Source organism: Perissodus microlepis, chromosome 4, assembly GCF_051167445.1.
Source record: "Perissodus microlepis isolate ML-2025 ecotype Zambia chromosome 4, ASM5116744v1, whole genome shotgun sequence".
Classification (NCBI taxonomy): Eukaryota; Metazoa; Chordata; class Actinopteri; order Cichliformes; family Cichlidae; genus Perissodus; species Perissodus microlepis.
Genome location: NC_140464.1, coordinates 32,247,220 through 32,264,017, shown reverse-complemented (window position 1 = coordinate 32,264,017; position 16,798 = coordinate 32,247,220). Strand labels below are relative to the sequence as shown.

General features: G+C 40.5%; 1 protein-coding gene across 8 annotated transcripts in view; it reads left to right on the top strand.

Annotated features, from left to right (window-relative positions):
* The window catches only part of LOC146389311 (voltage-gated potassium channel KCNC1-like), a 106,822-nt gene that overhangs the window by 81,515 nt on the left and 8,509 nt on the right, over window positions 1–16,798 (top strand). For 3 of the 8 annotated variants that reach the window (XM_084927138.1, XM_084927134.1, XM_084927136.1), the window contains one exon: window positions 10,854–13,811. The exons of 1 other annotated variant lie outside the window; for it this stretch is intronic. In XM_084927138.1, the coding sequence (XP_084783264.1) occupies window positions 10,854–10,894 (41 nt within the window). In that variant the 3' untranslated portion in view covers window positions 10,895–13,811. Of the gene's footprint in view, window positions 1–8,876; window positions 13,812–16,798 lie in introns of all 8 variants that reach the window. 4 more of the 8 variants (XM_084927137.1, XM_084927133.1, XM_084927135.1 and 1 more) reach the window with 2 other exon arrangements.

The following is a 16,798-nucleotide window of genomic DNA, read 5'->3' as shown; positions in this document are numbered from 1 at the left end:
GGCTTAAGTTGCAATAAGGTGAATGCCTGCAAAGGGAGATGTTTTTTATATGCTTATAAATATATAGTTAGAGTTAGATATTTGTGACCTCCCTTTCTGGTTATTGTATAAAACCTCCCAGTGTTCTGAGCACTGTGTTTTCTAATAAATACATAAAATGCTTATCAATTAGAAGCCACGTCTGTCCGTGCGCTCCACATGTTGGGGAGAATGGGGTAACTTGAGCCACTTTTTAATTGATGATTAAGTCTTTTTATTTTAAACAATCATTATATAAACACTAGATTGTTGTGTTCCCATGGAAATGAAAATTATGCTGTCAACAAGCTGATTTTCATGGTTTTCAAGAGAGAACAGAAAGATGAGCTAGTTTTCCCATCTAGCTATTCCACCAGCTGTGATTGGTATTGGAAACTTTCACAACATCTCTCTTTGAGAGATTTCTCCATTCATTGGTTACTCCAGCTAGGCTCTCTTCAAGAATCTTGACTCAAGTTCATCTTCTGAAACCTCAGAAAGTAATCAGTATATTGATATATTTTAGATTACACTCTACCAGCAATTTGACCACTTGATTCTTCTGGACTTTTATCATACATGCAGTTGTCTTGGCCAACATTTGTGTCACTGTCAGCTGAGCGACTTTCCTCCTTGGTTGTTTGCCATCTACATTTTCTCCCCCTTTCACAGTTTGTTTTCAAGAGGCTTTTTTGTACACTAAAACTCGAGTCAAGTTTCAGTCAAGATTTTTGTTTTGACTATCTTTTGACTGTACATCTTATCTTCCCACTTTTGGGAGTGGAATTATGTGCTTTTGTGACACATGACGTGTTGTGCTTGAAGAATTTCCAGGTGCCTCACAGGCTGGCTCTCCTGCACTGTGGACATTTCATTGTGAATGTTACAGATGATTGCATTACATTGTTCTACTTTATCATGCCAGAGACATTTTTAATTACTTTCCACATATTTTCACATATTTAGCAATAGGAACACCAAGCACATTTTCTGATGCCATTGCTAAATTACATTGCCAAAGACATCTCTTATTATAAAAGACAGCAAGGTGTGATTACTCAGTGATATCACAGCAGGTAAAAAAATTAAGGTCATTTGATAACCGGCACTATATTATATATTATAAAACAAGATGGCCTAGCTTCAAAGGCTTTGAAAAACACCACAACGACAAATAGTGGAAGATCTGCAGTGCAAACTGCAGTTAGACTCTCATTGTGGAGGCTCAGCATCTTTCAGCTAGCCTGTGCTATATGAGTGCTATGGTAGAAGCTGGCACTGAATTTTGATTGTCTTAAAATTTGTAAGCAATACACAACAATAGATTTTGCCTTTCTTCTTCTATTAATAGGTCAGATTTTGGTCATACACACTGCTGCTCATGATCAGAATCATTTGTAAAACAGAAGACAAAAAAGAACAATCTTATGATAGCCGTCTTTATCAGGGAGCCATTTAAATCAATTATATAGCACCAAATCACAACAAGAGTCGCCTTGAGGCAATTACAGGTCGCTTTAGGTTATTGATTCCAGTTAATCAGTTCTCTGTTGCTCCTTTGTGTATGAGAGGAGCAGTGCTGCTGTTTTAGAGGGAGGTGAAATAATTATTTGATCTCTTGTTGAATATTGAATTTTGGTCAATTAGACATGAATAGTCTCATTTTAATGGAGAGAGACAGAATGTCAACCAAAAATCCAGAAAAAAACTCATTATATAAAAGTTAGAAATTGATTTGCATACCACTAAGTGAAATAGATATTTAATCCCCAAGCAAAACATAACTATGTATTTGATGATTTAGTACCTTCGTTGGCAGTGGTAAGGCATTTCTTTTAGTTTGAAAGCAACTCTCTATATCCTTTAGATTTCTTGACTGCCACTTGAACCTGAAGTGTCAGTCATCTCTCTAGAATTGAGTTCTAGAGACTGACTAGACCACTTAATGACCTGAATATGCTTCTTCTCTAGTCCTTTACCTTTTTCTTCACCTTCGAAGTATGTCTCGGGTCATTGTCATTCTAAGGCCAATCCAAACCTATTTTCAGTGTTCTGGCAGCAAGATTTCAGTCCATCAGAGCTTAGTGTGTTACTAGTGGTGTTCATGGTGACTGTGGTCCCAGTTGCCTTCAGATCATTAACATGAACCCTCCACCTTTCTTATGATCATCCTAACCCCCCGAAGCAAGATTTTCCATGGAGCTTGAGACTAAGGGTGATCGATTCACTTTATATTTTATCCACTTCTGAATTTCTGAATGCACTAACAGTTGTCATCATCGCACTAAGCTTCTTGCTGATGGTCTTGTAAGCCATCCCAGCCTTGTGCATGTCCCACATACATGTTGTCGCTGACGTCCTTTGATAGGTCTTTGGCCTTGCACATAGCGTGGAGAAGCTGGAATGGAAGGAATTCATTCTCTGGATAGATGTCCTAGTACACATAACAAGTTGAGGTCAGGACTACCGACTGACTGATTATTGATTGACTAACTGGCTGACTGATTTTTAGTTGATTTTCTGTCTCCCTCCATTAAAATGAAACTACCACAAAAACCTGGGGCTGCGCATTTCTTTGTAAGTGAGCAAACTAACAAATTTGGAGACTCAAATAATTATTTCCCCACTACATTTGTTGAAGGAGTTGATATGATGTCTCACAGAAAACCTGGTCAGAAGTCAAATAGACTCATCATGGGCATGAATGTCATGGTACATTTGGCCTTTTAATGATAACTTAAAAGACAATAATTGGGTGCATGGACCCAGCTTTTAAGTGTGTCTTCAAATTTTCAATAAGATTGAAGACTGTTTTGTTGAAAAACCCAATGATTTCCATATTTTAATCATTTATCTGGTGATTTTAAGAGCAGTTAAAAGACCTGGAGGTAGTTCATCTGATCAGAAAACTTTTCTCTAGAAGGCAGACTATGCCGGCCACTTGGTTATGGTGTCCATGTATGCACCCTGCTGTTATGTGCTGGATTGTTTCAGTGACATCTTACACGGCCTGCAACTGGGGTCTTTCCTGGTGTGATAGACCCCGGCCTCTATGGATGTTGTACTCAGAGCATGTTCCTGTGCTGCCATGGTTAGTGCCTCTGGACTGTCCTTCAGTCCAGATTTGCCCAGCCACTGGTAGGACTTCAGGATGTCAGCCCCTTCCTCTATCTGCCAGTGGTGCATACCGTGCAGGGGCCTGTCCTTCCAATGGTGGCTCCTCATCCTCCCCCTCTTCTTTCTTGGGTTGCTGCTGCCTGAGGTATTCACTAAGCACATGGTCAGTTGTGGCCATCTTTCTGATGTACTCATCAGGATGCTTGTTTTCTCCTCCTGGACTGTGGTGCTGACACTCACCAGTCCCCGGCCTCCTTCCTTTCGCTTAGCGTACAGCTTCAGGGTGCTGGACTTGGTGGTTGAATGGTAAGAAGCTTCCTTGTCTTGATGTCTTGTTCTTGCTGGCTTGCACTGGCTTCCAATTAAATACCGTATTCAATTTAAAATATTACTTTTCACCTACAAAACCATTAATAACTTGGCGCCGAGCTACCTCAATGAGCTTCTCAGGTTACACACTCCTGTCAGAGCACTTAGATCTGCTACCCAAATTCTTCTGGAGCAACCTCGTTCTCGGCTGAAGTCTCGTGGTGACCGTGCGTTTGCTGTAGCTGCCCCGGTCTTATGGAACAACCTTCCTGTTGCTATCCGGACGTCTGACTCTATGCCACTGTTTAAATCACGGCTGAAGACTTATTTGTTTAATCTTGCCTTTCCACCTAGTTAACACTTGGTGTGCGTTGTACATTTTTATCTGTTATGCTTGTGAACTACTTTTATATCTTATGATTGTCAAGGTTTTTATAATTGATACGTGCCAGGTCCTTTCTCTTTTCCCTCCCATCTCCCTTTTCCTATTTTATTTTTGTCAAGCACCTTGGTATACCCTTGGTTTTTTAGTGTGCTTTATAAATAAAGTTTATTATTATTATGTCAGTTGCTTCTATCTCCTCCTTTGGCCAGCTTATAATCCCAGCGAGGTGCCTGATCACCGGTAGGGCGTAGGTGTTGATAGCCCAGATCTTGTTCTTCCCGTTCAGCTGACTCTTCAGGACTTGTCTGACCCTCTGCACTGTCCTCAGTGTCTTCAGTGTTGCCTTCTGGTAGTGCAATCCAGTCAGTTTTGACTGCCTTCCCTCCAACAATCCCTCCGACTACACTTCTTCAGTTCGACTTGTACAACTGGCATGAAGTTGGTCTCCAGTGGTGTATGCCACATCCCCTTTGAGCTCCCGATGAACTCTTTTGGGATCTTGATCTTGTATAGTTCTAGGCATTCCAGGATTCAGGTATGGGGCATTGAGCCATAGAGCTTGGTCATTCTGGTCTTGCAATCTCAAGCAACTGTTCTGTCTATCAGCAGCTGGTGTTTTGCCCTTCTGGTATACCTATTCCTTTCTGTGGCCCGCTCATGTATTGAGCCATGCGCCTGTTCATCTTAGTCGCTATGATGCCTGACAGGCGCTTCCATGTGGTGCTGAGGCAGGTTATTGGCTTGTAGTTGGATGGGACCAGTCCCTTCTGGGGATCCTTGGGGATCAGGACTGTCAGGTCTTCAGTTATCCATTCTGGGTGTCTCATCTACTAGCAGCTGATTCATTTGTTCTACCATGTGCTCATGGAGTGCACTCAGCTTCTTTAGCCAGTAGGTGTGAATGATGGTTACTGGAGCCTGTTCAGGGAGGTCGCTGTGATTGCTATAAGCATTGCCTTTATGGGTTGCAGCCTTCTCCCATATACTCTTTCACTATTGCTCTGTCTCAATCCTTGGTGGCGCTGTTCTTTTATTTAAGTAGAGGAAAAGTCACTGTGTTGATTAAGAATGGTTTTGACTATACGCACACAGCCAGCGGGGTTAAAAAATTGGTATGGTGGGATTACATCATACTATAATCAATTACGTTATAAGTAGGTGAATTGTGTGACCCAACACAAAGCCTACGGTGAGCCTGTGGTGAGTCTGTAGAAATTTGGAAATAGTGCTGCCTTTGCATAGTGTGTCCTGAGATCACAGGTATCTCTTAATACTTAAATGTCACTCTCAATACATATCACAGACGAAATTGTTTAGAAAACAAAACAACATTGTACGGGACTGAAAGAAATAATGTTTATTTACTTTGTAAAAGCAAAAAAAAGAAGGAAAAAAATTCATATTAAAAAATTACCTACCACTTGTGTTTTGATTACTTGCAGTGTCAGGAATATTAAGAGACAATATAAAAAAAAATCACTATTCACCACCACACAAATTCAACAGATTAGAGGCATGAACTGAGGAAGAGGATTTGTTCAGTCTTCAGCTCTGCCGTCCAGGATGCTTTCAAAGTTGAAAGGTAGGAACTTAAAGCCGTTGCCTGAGTAAAACTTGTTTTGGAACTCCACCCAATGCAGTCGCAATGCGTGCAGAAACGCTGACAGGCCTTCCATAATGAGAAGAATAACAACTGTGAGAACAGCGAAGAAGTAAAAGACTATGGCCGGAAGGATGAAGCCTCCAAGGCTGCGAGAATAAATATTCATCTGCAAATATTGACACGTTAACTCACAATACTACTAATAATAATAATAGTGAACATTGTGAACTATAGAATATGCAAAATGTCATTATTCATGCATCCATCCATTTTTTCTGCTTATCTGGGACCTGGTTGCCTAACCCAGGATGCCTAGACCTCCCACTCCCCATCCAGCTTGTTAAGATTGTCCAGTGGAACATTGCATTCCCAGGCCAGCCAAGAGATGTAATCTCTGTGTAGTGTTCCGCTTACACAATTAAAATCACCTTTTTCCTCCTGTATCTGACATTCGACTAACGGCCAAACTCTCCTCTCCAGTACCCTAGCATAGATCTTTCCAGAGAGGCTAAGGAGTGTGATCCCCCTGTATTGGAGCACATCCTCTTGTACCCCTTCTTAAACATGGAGCAATCTAATGCTCCATGTTTAATGCCCCACCCCGACCTGCTAGTCCAGAGGCAGCACCACAGATCTCCACACAACGTTGTAGAGGTGTGTCAACTGGGACAGCCCTACAACATCCAGAACCTTTAGGAAGTTGGTGTTTAACTGCCTCAGAGACCTTGCTACCTGTGATGGATGAATCATCCACCTCGTGTCTAGGCTCTGCTTCCTCTACGGAAGATGTGTCAGTAGGACTAAGGAGGTCCTCGGCGTATTCTTCCACAGTCCAACTATGTCCTCAGGTGAAGTCAGCAACACCCCACCCACACTAAAAACCACAAGAATAGCACACTGCTTTCCCCTCCTGAGTCATCTGACGGTTTGCCAGAATCCCTTTGAGGCAGTTTCATGGCCTCACCAAACTCCTCCCATACCCTAATTTTGGCGTCAGCTACCTCACAGGCCACATTCTGCTTGGTCTGTCGGTACCCATCAGCTGCTTCTGAAGTTCCAGAAGCTAACCAAGTTAAATAGGACTCCTTCTTCAGCTTTAGTGTGTCCTTCACCTCCTGTGTCCACCATCTGTTTCCGGGCTTACCACCATGACAGGCACTTTGCAGCTGCAGCTCCTTCCGGCAGCCTCAGCAATGGAGGTGCAGACTCAATGTCCCCAGCCTCCCTCAGAATGCTGTTGAAGTTCTGCTGGAAGTGGGAGTTAAAGCTGGGAACACCTAGCAAAAGTTTGCAATACATTTAGAGGTTCTGGGTCTGTCCAGCATCTTTTCCCACAACTTGATCCAACTCAATACCACTTGATGATCAGTTGACAGATCAGCTCCTCTCTTCAACTAATGTGTCCAAAATGCAGACGCAATGATAAGATTACAAAGAGATCATTGACCTGCGACCTAGGGTTTCTGGTCCCATGTGCCCTTATAGACATCCTTATTTTCAAACATGGTGTTCATTAAAAAACTGTTATTTGTACATATGTCTGTGTAAGTTCTAAGTCATCCAAGTCATAGTAATCTAAGGAGCTTGGAAAGAAAAGTGTCTGGACTTCTTTAAGTTTCTTGAAGACGTTTCACCTCTCATCTGAGAAGCTTCTTCTGTTCTAAGACAAAATGGTGGAGAGAACAAGGTATTTAAGCCCTGGTGGAAGTTATCCCTTAAGAAGGTAATTGACCCACTATTGATCATGTGTCTTGTCACATGAGCCAATGTGTGAAAAAGGGTGTGGGTCATTATCAGTACAGGTTTCAGGTGAAGGCACCTGAAACCTGACTAGGAGGCCATTCCTCCTAGTCATGTCCCTCCAGGTCTCGCTGTCATTGCCAATGTGAGCACTGAAGTCACCCACAAGGACAACAAAGTCACCCGGTACAGCATGCTCAAGCACCCCACACAGCAACTCCACAGCTTCTCACCAATGGCAACTCCAGACTGGAACAAAGTCCAGCTACTCTCCAGGAAACTGTTTTCAGAACCTGAGCTGTGCGTTGAGTTGAGCCCAACTATACCCAGTCATTATACCTCACACACTAGCTCAGACTCGAAGGAGTCTCAGCCTTGATAACCAGCCTCGATAGCTAGCCACCTGACACAATGCACCCGATCCCTATGGCTTCTCCTTTGGGTGGTGGGCCTACCAGAGGGCATGGCCAAGTAGCATCTTCAGGATGTGCTCAGATGGGATCACACAAAACCCTCCACCATGGTAAGGCGGTGATTCACAGAGGTGAAAATTTAATGTCTCTCCACATAAATATTAAATTAATTAAAATTAAGTGTGCCTACTCCTTATACACCTCTGAACTCCTTTCAACACAGCTTCTATTTTAGATTGCTCCAGAGAATTTTGTGCTGATCACTCCAACCTTGATCTGAAACTTCACTACAGACATAAAAGCAAACATCTAGTTCTGTAACCTCATTTTCATGGCCAGAGACATTACTGCTAACTCATACCAATGTGATCTTATGTCATCACCCAACACACTTGCCAGACTGCTTGTGATGTTTTTTTTATTTATTCAAAATTAACTACAGCTAGAAAGGTTTAGACACACTTTAAAAAGAAACCATCAAATAACATAGATGAGATCAGCTTAAAACTAGCAGTATACTTTGAACCTGAACTCACAAAGGATTTTGCCCTCTGTCTGTCTTTCTCTCTAACTGACGGATTCACTGTTAACAGCAGTTTATCGCCAGTAGACTGGCTGAAACCCCTGGAAACTGAGATCCAGATGTTTTTAAACACAGTGGTGGACTATATGTATATTTGATTGTGGTCAGCTTCAGATGATTTACCTAAATGAGCTGCTCCGAATTTCCCAAAATCATCAAACAGCTAAGCCTTGCAGTGATTTTTGTTCCTGAATACAATGTGTTACCACCTGTGTACTGCAAAGCATGCGCACATATACAAATGCTGTGTGTTTGCATCAAAGAGCCTTGTCTACTTCCACTGGACTGATTCCCTCTGTAGGTATAGATATTTTGGCCAATGACAGTTAATTTTTGTAACACATATTCCTGTTTTGTCTTGTCTGTGTCTGTCTGTGTCTGTCTGTCCATCTGTTTGTCTCTCCATTCATCTGTCTGTTTTTTTGTTTTCCCAAAAATCCTCCTTTGGCCTATAAAATGTTCCCTATTTTCTGATGTTTTCCTTTTATACTATTATTTGTTTCATTTACAAATTCTTGTCACTGTAAAAAATGGTTGATATGTTCTATATATGATGTGCAATGCTCTCATAACATTTATTAATATAAATCTTGGCAATATTTTCTACCATTCCATCTATCTGCCTCATCATAAAAATGCTCATGTTTTCATATCTTATTATGACTGACCCTTCATAACCTTTTACCTGTGCATGCCATTCTCATGTAGCCACAGGTTATGAGAAGTCACGTAGCCTCAATAACATCTCTGGAATGACAGGCGTCCCGCTGCGCCTCACTCCCATCACCAATTCCACCTTTGAACCCTTTGAGCCGCCTGGCCTCAGGCGATGTCATTCACCCATCCCTTCAATCTTGTAGCATAGCCCACAGATAGCCACCAGATTTAACAACAACAGCAGCAACAGTAACATTTAGAAAGATTTTTTTGTCTGATTATTTGTTTTTGCTTTTTTTTTGCATGGAAAAAAAAGCCTACACACAGGAATTACAGTTTTTCCAGGCCGCTCTGTCATTCTGCATTCATGCCTTGTGTTTTGTTCTTGATCTGAAACAACAAGAAATGCAAGTTCATGGAGCCCCTAGAGGCCCCATTTAATAATTTCAAGAAAGATTAGCTGAACCTTACTGAAATAAATGTGGCAAATTTGCCTTACTAACATGAATAGAGTTTAGTTTACAGTAGAATAATAGAAGAGTTAGTTTACCTCTAGTTTTTCCTGTGCTACGCCTTGCCTGTACTTCAACTGCACTTGTACATCAACACTTTAACCTTGGCACCTAAGAGGAGTTAGAAATCTTCTAATATGAAGCCTAAGAATGCATACAGTGACACACAGACACCAACATATTACAGCAGCATGTGTGTTTTTACTCCAGAATAAGAATATACACTAGCCTATAAGTGACTTAGAAGCAAACGTATTTTGTATTTAAATGCCCCTTACTGTAGCTCCTCTGCAACTTAAATTTGAAAGTCATGTTTGCTGTAGAAGGTGATGTGCTAACACATCATCAACCATTTAATATAGCCGAAAAGAGACAGGCTCCCATATATGTCAACTCCAACACCAGCTTCTGAGCCCTTGTGCCCTTTCTCCTGCTTCCTGGTAATTAATATAGAAGGACCTGTTAGTATGGTGGACAAAGTACTGTGGTTTTTCATTTGTCCCTACCAGTAAGGAGTTATAATGTACAGATATAATGTATTTTCCCATAACAGAATTGTACATTATGCTGATTTAACCATGCAAGCACTATTGTGCAGTAAAGCTAGTTACAAACTCATTATACATAATAAATGTAGGACAAACATTATAGAATGTCAAGTTTTACACAGCTAAAAGTACAAAGCAGCAGGGACAAGGACTAGGGATAAGTTCTCCCTGTGGTCTGAAATTTTACACACACACATATATAGATATATATAAATATATCACTGATCATATCATATGATCTTATTACATCTGCTTGAGCCATCAGAGATGATCACTTTCTTGTTTCTTTGTCTTTGTTAACTACTTTCAAAAAGAAAACTACAAAGAAAGCTTCTTTGGGTTTTTTTCACCAGACTGGGGTCAACGAATTGACAGGACTGTAAGCTAATTGTCCCCTTGCATCACCACAAAATGCATGCTCTCATGTTTATGTGTAGATAAAAAGAAACACGTTGAAGCAGTGACTTTTAGTTTGTAGGGGTTAACCCTGACTACAGTGAAGACATGAACTTACTGGAAGAAAGGAAAGAAATCAGCAAATCTTCCAACTAGCTGTTTCTTTCCTTTCTCTGTACGTGGAAAAATGTCCTGCGATAGACAAGCCACCTTTCCGGGGTATTCCCTGCCTCTCTCCCTGTGACAGCTGGAAAAGACTGCAGCACCCCTGATGCTTAGGAAAATAGCTGGATGGATTTATCTATAAAAGCTCCAGACATTGCAGCTGCACCTGAGAGTTTGAAGCAGTTTTCTTTAGGCTTATGTTCACCAGACCACCACCATCACTGCTGCTGCACCATCACTACTATCATTGACTCTAATGTGGCCAGTGGCAATATTTTTAGTTTTCTCCCCATTTCGCTTCTTGTTCTTTCCCTGTTTTTGCCTGTCTTTTACTCCTGAACCCCATCCTACCCTTCTTCTCCTGTCCTTCCATCTCTTCTTTGTTTTTGGCTGCGGCTGCTCAGTAGGAGGTACAGTGAACGGCTACTGGAGTGACAGCCCATGGTAGAAGAAAAGCAGATGCCAAAAACCACACAGGAAGAAGACAGCAAACAAAGGACGGACAGAGAAAAAACACAATCTAGACAAAGTCCGCATCAGTGTTTTTATGTGCATGCGTGCCCAGACCTGCAGCTACCTCTGTACTAAAGCCAATAAATTCAGCAAGGAAGAACATATCTCCCCTCACATGTTCTTCTTGATTCCTGATGAAGATTTTTGTGGAAAAATTTATTTGACTGCATTTGGAAAAAGACGGTCTGTTGGTTAAGTTGTATCTTATTGATTCCCCTGTGCTCAACTCTTGCTCTCTCCTTTTTTCTCTCCCAGCAGAAAGTAGAATAGAATGTTTCATTTGTTTAAACATCAAAGAAAAATCAAAATGATGCAAATTTGCTTTAAAATTCAGAGAGTATTTAGAAAATTGCACCAAAATAAGTGTACAGTGGGAGGTATGTCCTTCCTGTTACTTTTTTACATTCAGACTGTGAGTTACAGAAGGTGAGAGCACTGCTTATAGACATCATTTTTGAATGCTCATGTATGTTTTTGTTTGTTTGTTTGTTTTTTTAAACAAATATCTTGTTTATGTTTAAATGTGTGTTTACTTTCTTGCCACAGCAGTCTATAGTCTGGCTGCTAAGTTTGGAGCTATGGCTAGAAAGTCTGAGCTTACCTTAGACTGGAAAGGAAAATAACAACTCCCAGTTTCATTACCTAATATAGTGTGGGAACATGATGACAGCTTGTTATTATTTTCAGGTTTGTTAGAGGTGTTAGTGGATTTGTCTGTCTGTATAGGGCTAACTGCATCCCAGTTTTGAATATTTATGCTAAGCTAACTTCATTTATCACCTGCTGGCTGTTTTTCAGACACAACTGCTCAAGCTGCCGTTGGCAAGAAAGTGATGTACAGATTTGTCCAAAGTGTGTTTTATGTCAGGCAAGGTTTTCTATTGTTCCCGTTTATCCTGATGCTCAAACCCTCTGTGGTGCAGTAATGAATAATGTGGATATTTCAGTCCACTGGGGGATTCATGAAAACCAGGAACACATTTACACACCTCATTTCATCCTCTCCTTTTCCCAGCATCCATTTGTACAGAGTGCATCTGTCACTTTTCCCCTTTGGTTTCTTTTGTTGTGACAGTGTATATATGTAAAGTTTGTGTTGTAGATAAACCTGCATGGGTTTCTGTCACAATCAATAAGGATGCTAATTTGATAACGTTTTAGTCTCAAGCCTAATGGCACTGTCTAGATTACCACACGTGCGTGGATGTATATGTTGAGGTACTTACATATGCACTAACAAAAGCATGCAACACAAAAAATGGTCACCTCTTTGAATGCAGGAAGAGGTCGATGGACATTATGCATGACTAGATGCTACGATGATACTGGTCAGACCAGACCAAGTTAGGTACTGTAACAGGGCGAGGGTGGGAAAGTTTATTTTTGCAGGATGGGGAGGGGTTATGTCTTCTACTGCTGCTTTCTTATCACTCTTGAGAGACTTACAAGGTAAACATTGACAATTGTAGCTTTTTCTTCTTTTTTTAGCTTCTCCGTTCACAAAGAGTGTTCTGAAAGCTGTGTACTTATCAGATATATGCAAAAAAAGTAACAGTAACTGTGAACTAATGCTAAAAAATCCAGCTTCTTCCATCATTGTTTCATTTTCCCCCGTTCATCTTTTCATTCATTTGCACCTTAATTTTGTGTTCACGTCATGTGTCGTTTCCATCTGCCCTTTCCTGTTCTGTAAACTGTAATATGTCCAAAAGACACGTCTCTGTAATGCAATAATTCGCTGCACCTTCTGAACAAAGAGCAATTCCTAATTATCCATCTTTCCTTCAGCAGCATACAAACAATTTCCTTCTTTTGATGTCCCAGTGACCTGATGTCCCTTCTTTCTTTTCCCAGTAAAGAGGAAAAGAAAGTCCATGAAGCCATTCCTGTCATAGAATCCATAAATATATGGATTTGATTGGTCAAAAGGGCCACATCTACAGTCAGTCGTAATCAATCCATGACTAACACATGCAAGAATCCTATCAATATAATTTAGCCAAGATGACAAATTTTTAAAAATGATGGAGATTTATACTGGTCTTAGGAAAGTAGTTCATTGTATCTTGTAATGTATAGAAGCCCTTTGTTTTTCTGGATGAACCACAGACTATTTAATTGCTTCGTTTTAAAAGTCTCAAGATTTGTGAATTCCTAGTGAGAACCATTATTGCTGGAGCAACGCTCAAAAGTTAGAGCTTGAAGAGTGTTTCATGTGAATTGTCGCTGGCTTTTTCTTTGTGTCATGTTTGTGATCTGTGTTTCCTCCATCTACTCAGGTATAGCTCTCTTAACCTGTGCCCATCTGTATCTGGTCACCCATGCTTTCTCAGATATGACAAACTGAAGGACTAGAAAAAAACACTGAAAAAGGTTTTCTGTGAATACCATGTGCTCTGTTTTAGGGTTCCTTCTACAAAACTGCTGTCCTTGCTTTGTTTTTCCGAATGTGCTCCCTGTCTTCTCCTTGTATTTCTCCTCACCTTTCTTCTCTGTCCCAGTAACTGTATCTCACTTTCTATGGGACACCATCCATCCATTCTTCAAGCCAGAAAACTGAAGCCAAAAAGGAAAACGTGTAAATTAGAGCACCTTCGCATTGGAAAAACAAAAACTATTGGCCTGACAGTGGACTTCGCTGAGGATGAAGATAGGAATGGACAATAAAAAGAATAAAAAAGAGGGTAATGATATGTTGTAAACAGATGCAGATGAACAAATGTGTTGAAAACTCGTGTCCTGAGTGGATTGTCAGCTGAGCAGCATCAAAGAGAGGAGATGGAGGAGGAAAAGTTTGGGCAACACAGAAAGTGTTGGAGGAGGAAAGAAAGAAGCACAAATCGCTTCTCCATGTAAGAATGTGTCCCTCACTATTGCTCTCTTGCACTGTTTGCTTCTTCTGTGTACTTCCTCACATACTGTGTTTCGGTGTGACATTGTGTTATCTTCTTTGTTTTTTTATATTGTGTTGTTCTCATCTTTCTTTTTCATAGCCTTTGTGAGCACCACACCTGGGTCAAAGAGTGTTTGTGAACACTAACTATGGCTTATTCTATCCCACACAGGTGCAGGTGACTTATAGTTTGTCATTTGGCCAAACTGCGGCCAAATTAATAAATAAGGCAAACACTGCATGTCTGATGGTTAAAGTGGGATTAGTTTTTAAAAATTCCAAAACTACTGTTATTTGGCCAAGGTCTGGTCTGTGCTTTGCGGGACACATCAGCTGAGATGTTCTGCTTTCAGTTCTTAGTCTGAATTCCAATCCAGTCCTGATTGGCTGCAGTCCTCTGCTTTGAGCGCTGAATCTCTTCAATTTCACTTTCAGTCTCCGAGCTCAGTGTCTCTCAGCTTCTTGTCTGTCGTATAAGTATTTGTTCCATGAGAGGTGTAAATAGTCCCCTCAAAGACCTCTGCATATTGTTACATATCTGTGTGTATGTGGGTCACAGAAAGAAATATGTGTGACATTCATGCTCTGTGGTATCAGTGTCCTTGCATGTTGGCTGGACTCTGTAAGCTTTGTGATGAAATCTTTTTTTCTCCTTTGCTTTTCAGTGTGTTTGGGCTATTATTTCCTTGCGTTGATGTGTCAGGTTTCAGTTTCCGTAATGTACAAACAACTTTTTACAGCCACCACTGGAGATCAAACATAAACAAATCTTTCTCTATTGTGTAACATAGATAATAGTAATGCTAAAGGAACTCTCACAGCGACTACACTACACTAAAAAATCTGCAGCACAGGGGCAAAAACAATACAGAGCAAAAAGGAATGCAGATCCACAGAGAATGGAGAAATAAATTCCAAGCGACTGTGAGGTTGAAAAGGGACACCGAGTCAAGGAAAAGGAGAAAAGCGACTTAAGTGAGAGATATACGATACAGTCATGTGAAAAACTAAGTACACCGATTTCTGCTTAAGTAGTAATTAACAGCCAGGTGCTGCTAATCAAATCCGATTCAGTGTCAACAGCGTGACCACCTTTATAAAATGTTCTCAATTTGCTGGTCTGGAGCATTCAAGTGTTTGTTCATTTCAAAAAGGAAAGACATTAGTAACTGCAAATACAGACATACATGTCGGACTCCACAGGCTTCTGTTAGATAAAATGTTAAAGTATGGCGTGTAATGATTGGCAGGAAAAAGCCGCAAGTGTGGCTTAGCCCAAAAAGTTGATTTCGTCACTCATCCAAGTGACGTCTTCAGTCTCAGCTGACTGCAGGTTTCCCCAACCTTATAAACAGGACATTTACACAACGACTGAAACCAGCACCATTGAAGGAACAATGGGCTGGAAGGTCAGTTCCTTGATCATTAATATGCAAATTGGCATGACCATTGATCAACAACCACTGATCAAAGCTCATTGATCAAAGGCCATCAATCAATGACCACAGAAGAAGTTACTTGGATGAGTGACCAAACGTTTCTCCCACTGAAAAGGCTACGTTCAGGTCAACAGAATCAACCTTTTGGGATTTCCTTACCTGGATGATTGAGCATGCATCAAGACAAGTATGGCTTAGGTTTGCAAAGTTGCATCTGAACAGATCACATAAATTTATGCACTTGGACCGACAGACCAAAGTGGAGACTGACCACACCGCATTCACTGCATGATTTGTATGTCATTGAGTGAAATAAATATTTGATCGCCTACAGTCAAGGCAGAGTTCTTGCTCCCAGAAATTGGTTGTGTTGGTGGTTGTGGCACACAGATTATAATCAATCGATCGATCAATCAAAAAAAATGACAGATACTCCTACTTTCGGTTTATGTGACTAAAGCATACCTATCCACATAATCAGATTATTTCATTCCAACCTTTCCACCACCTGTCAGGGACAAGATTGTCCACGGAAAGTGCTTACCCTATTTTATAGCAGATATATATTTTACAAGGTCCTCCTTTGCAAGAAGGCACACGTACAGACCCATCTTAAGTTTGGGAAATGTAGCAAGGCAACCAAGGCAACAAAGGAGAGGTTAAAGAAGAAGTAAATAGAAGTCATGCAGTTTTTCTTGATTTGTGATTGATATTCTGTCTTTATCAATTAAAATGACCATAGAAATTAGAGAATGTCCGTTTCTTTTTAAACAAACTTTTACATTCAGCAGGGGATCAAACAATTGTCCCACCCACTGTATATAGCAAGTATTTTAGAGACAAGTTTTTATGTCTGATAACTAAATCCTGGCCCAAATAGGGTTGTGCAACAAATCAACATCAGAATGGCTGAAAAGGAAAAGAATCAAGGTTTTGCAAACCTAAGTAAACTTAAGCAACACCATAAAGAAACATGGTTCAAAATTCCCCGAGAACAATGTGAGAGACTGATAAAGGCAATTACTTTAAGTTACAGCTGCTTAAAAGTTGTTGTAAAGGTACTGAACCATGGGGTGTACTTAGTTTTCCACAGGAAAGGCAACTGACAATTTTTGGAGGGTAAAAAGAGTTAAATTCAAAATGTATCAAGAAAAAGCAAAACTCAACCATGTACTTAAAAAAGAGAGAAAACTTTAAGAAAAATCCAAAGCATATTGAACCTTAAATATCCAAATAAAGTCCCTTCCCATTGTTGCTGAGCCTTATATTTCTTTGGTAATTGAATTGATATCATATTGAAATATTACTCATTCCATCAACCCCAAGACTATCATAATGTCCCTGATTGTTTCTCCAAGAATGTATAAATCATGATCACTCATGGTTCAGATTGTTTGGATTAGGGTTGAAGTCAAAGTGAAGTTTAGTGAGAAATGAATGCTTAATAATGCCTGAGGTGGGAAATTGTATTCCTGAAATATGTAAGTAATCATCTACTGGACTAAGA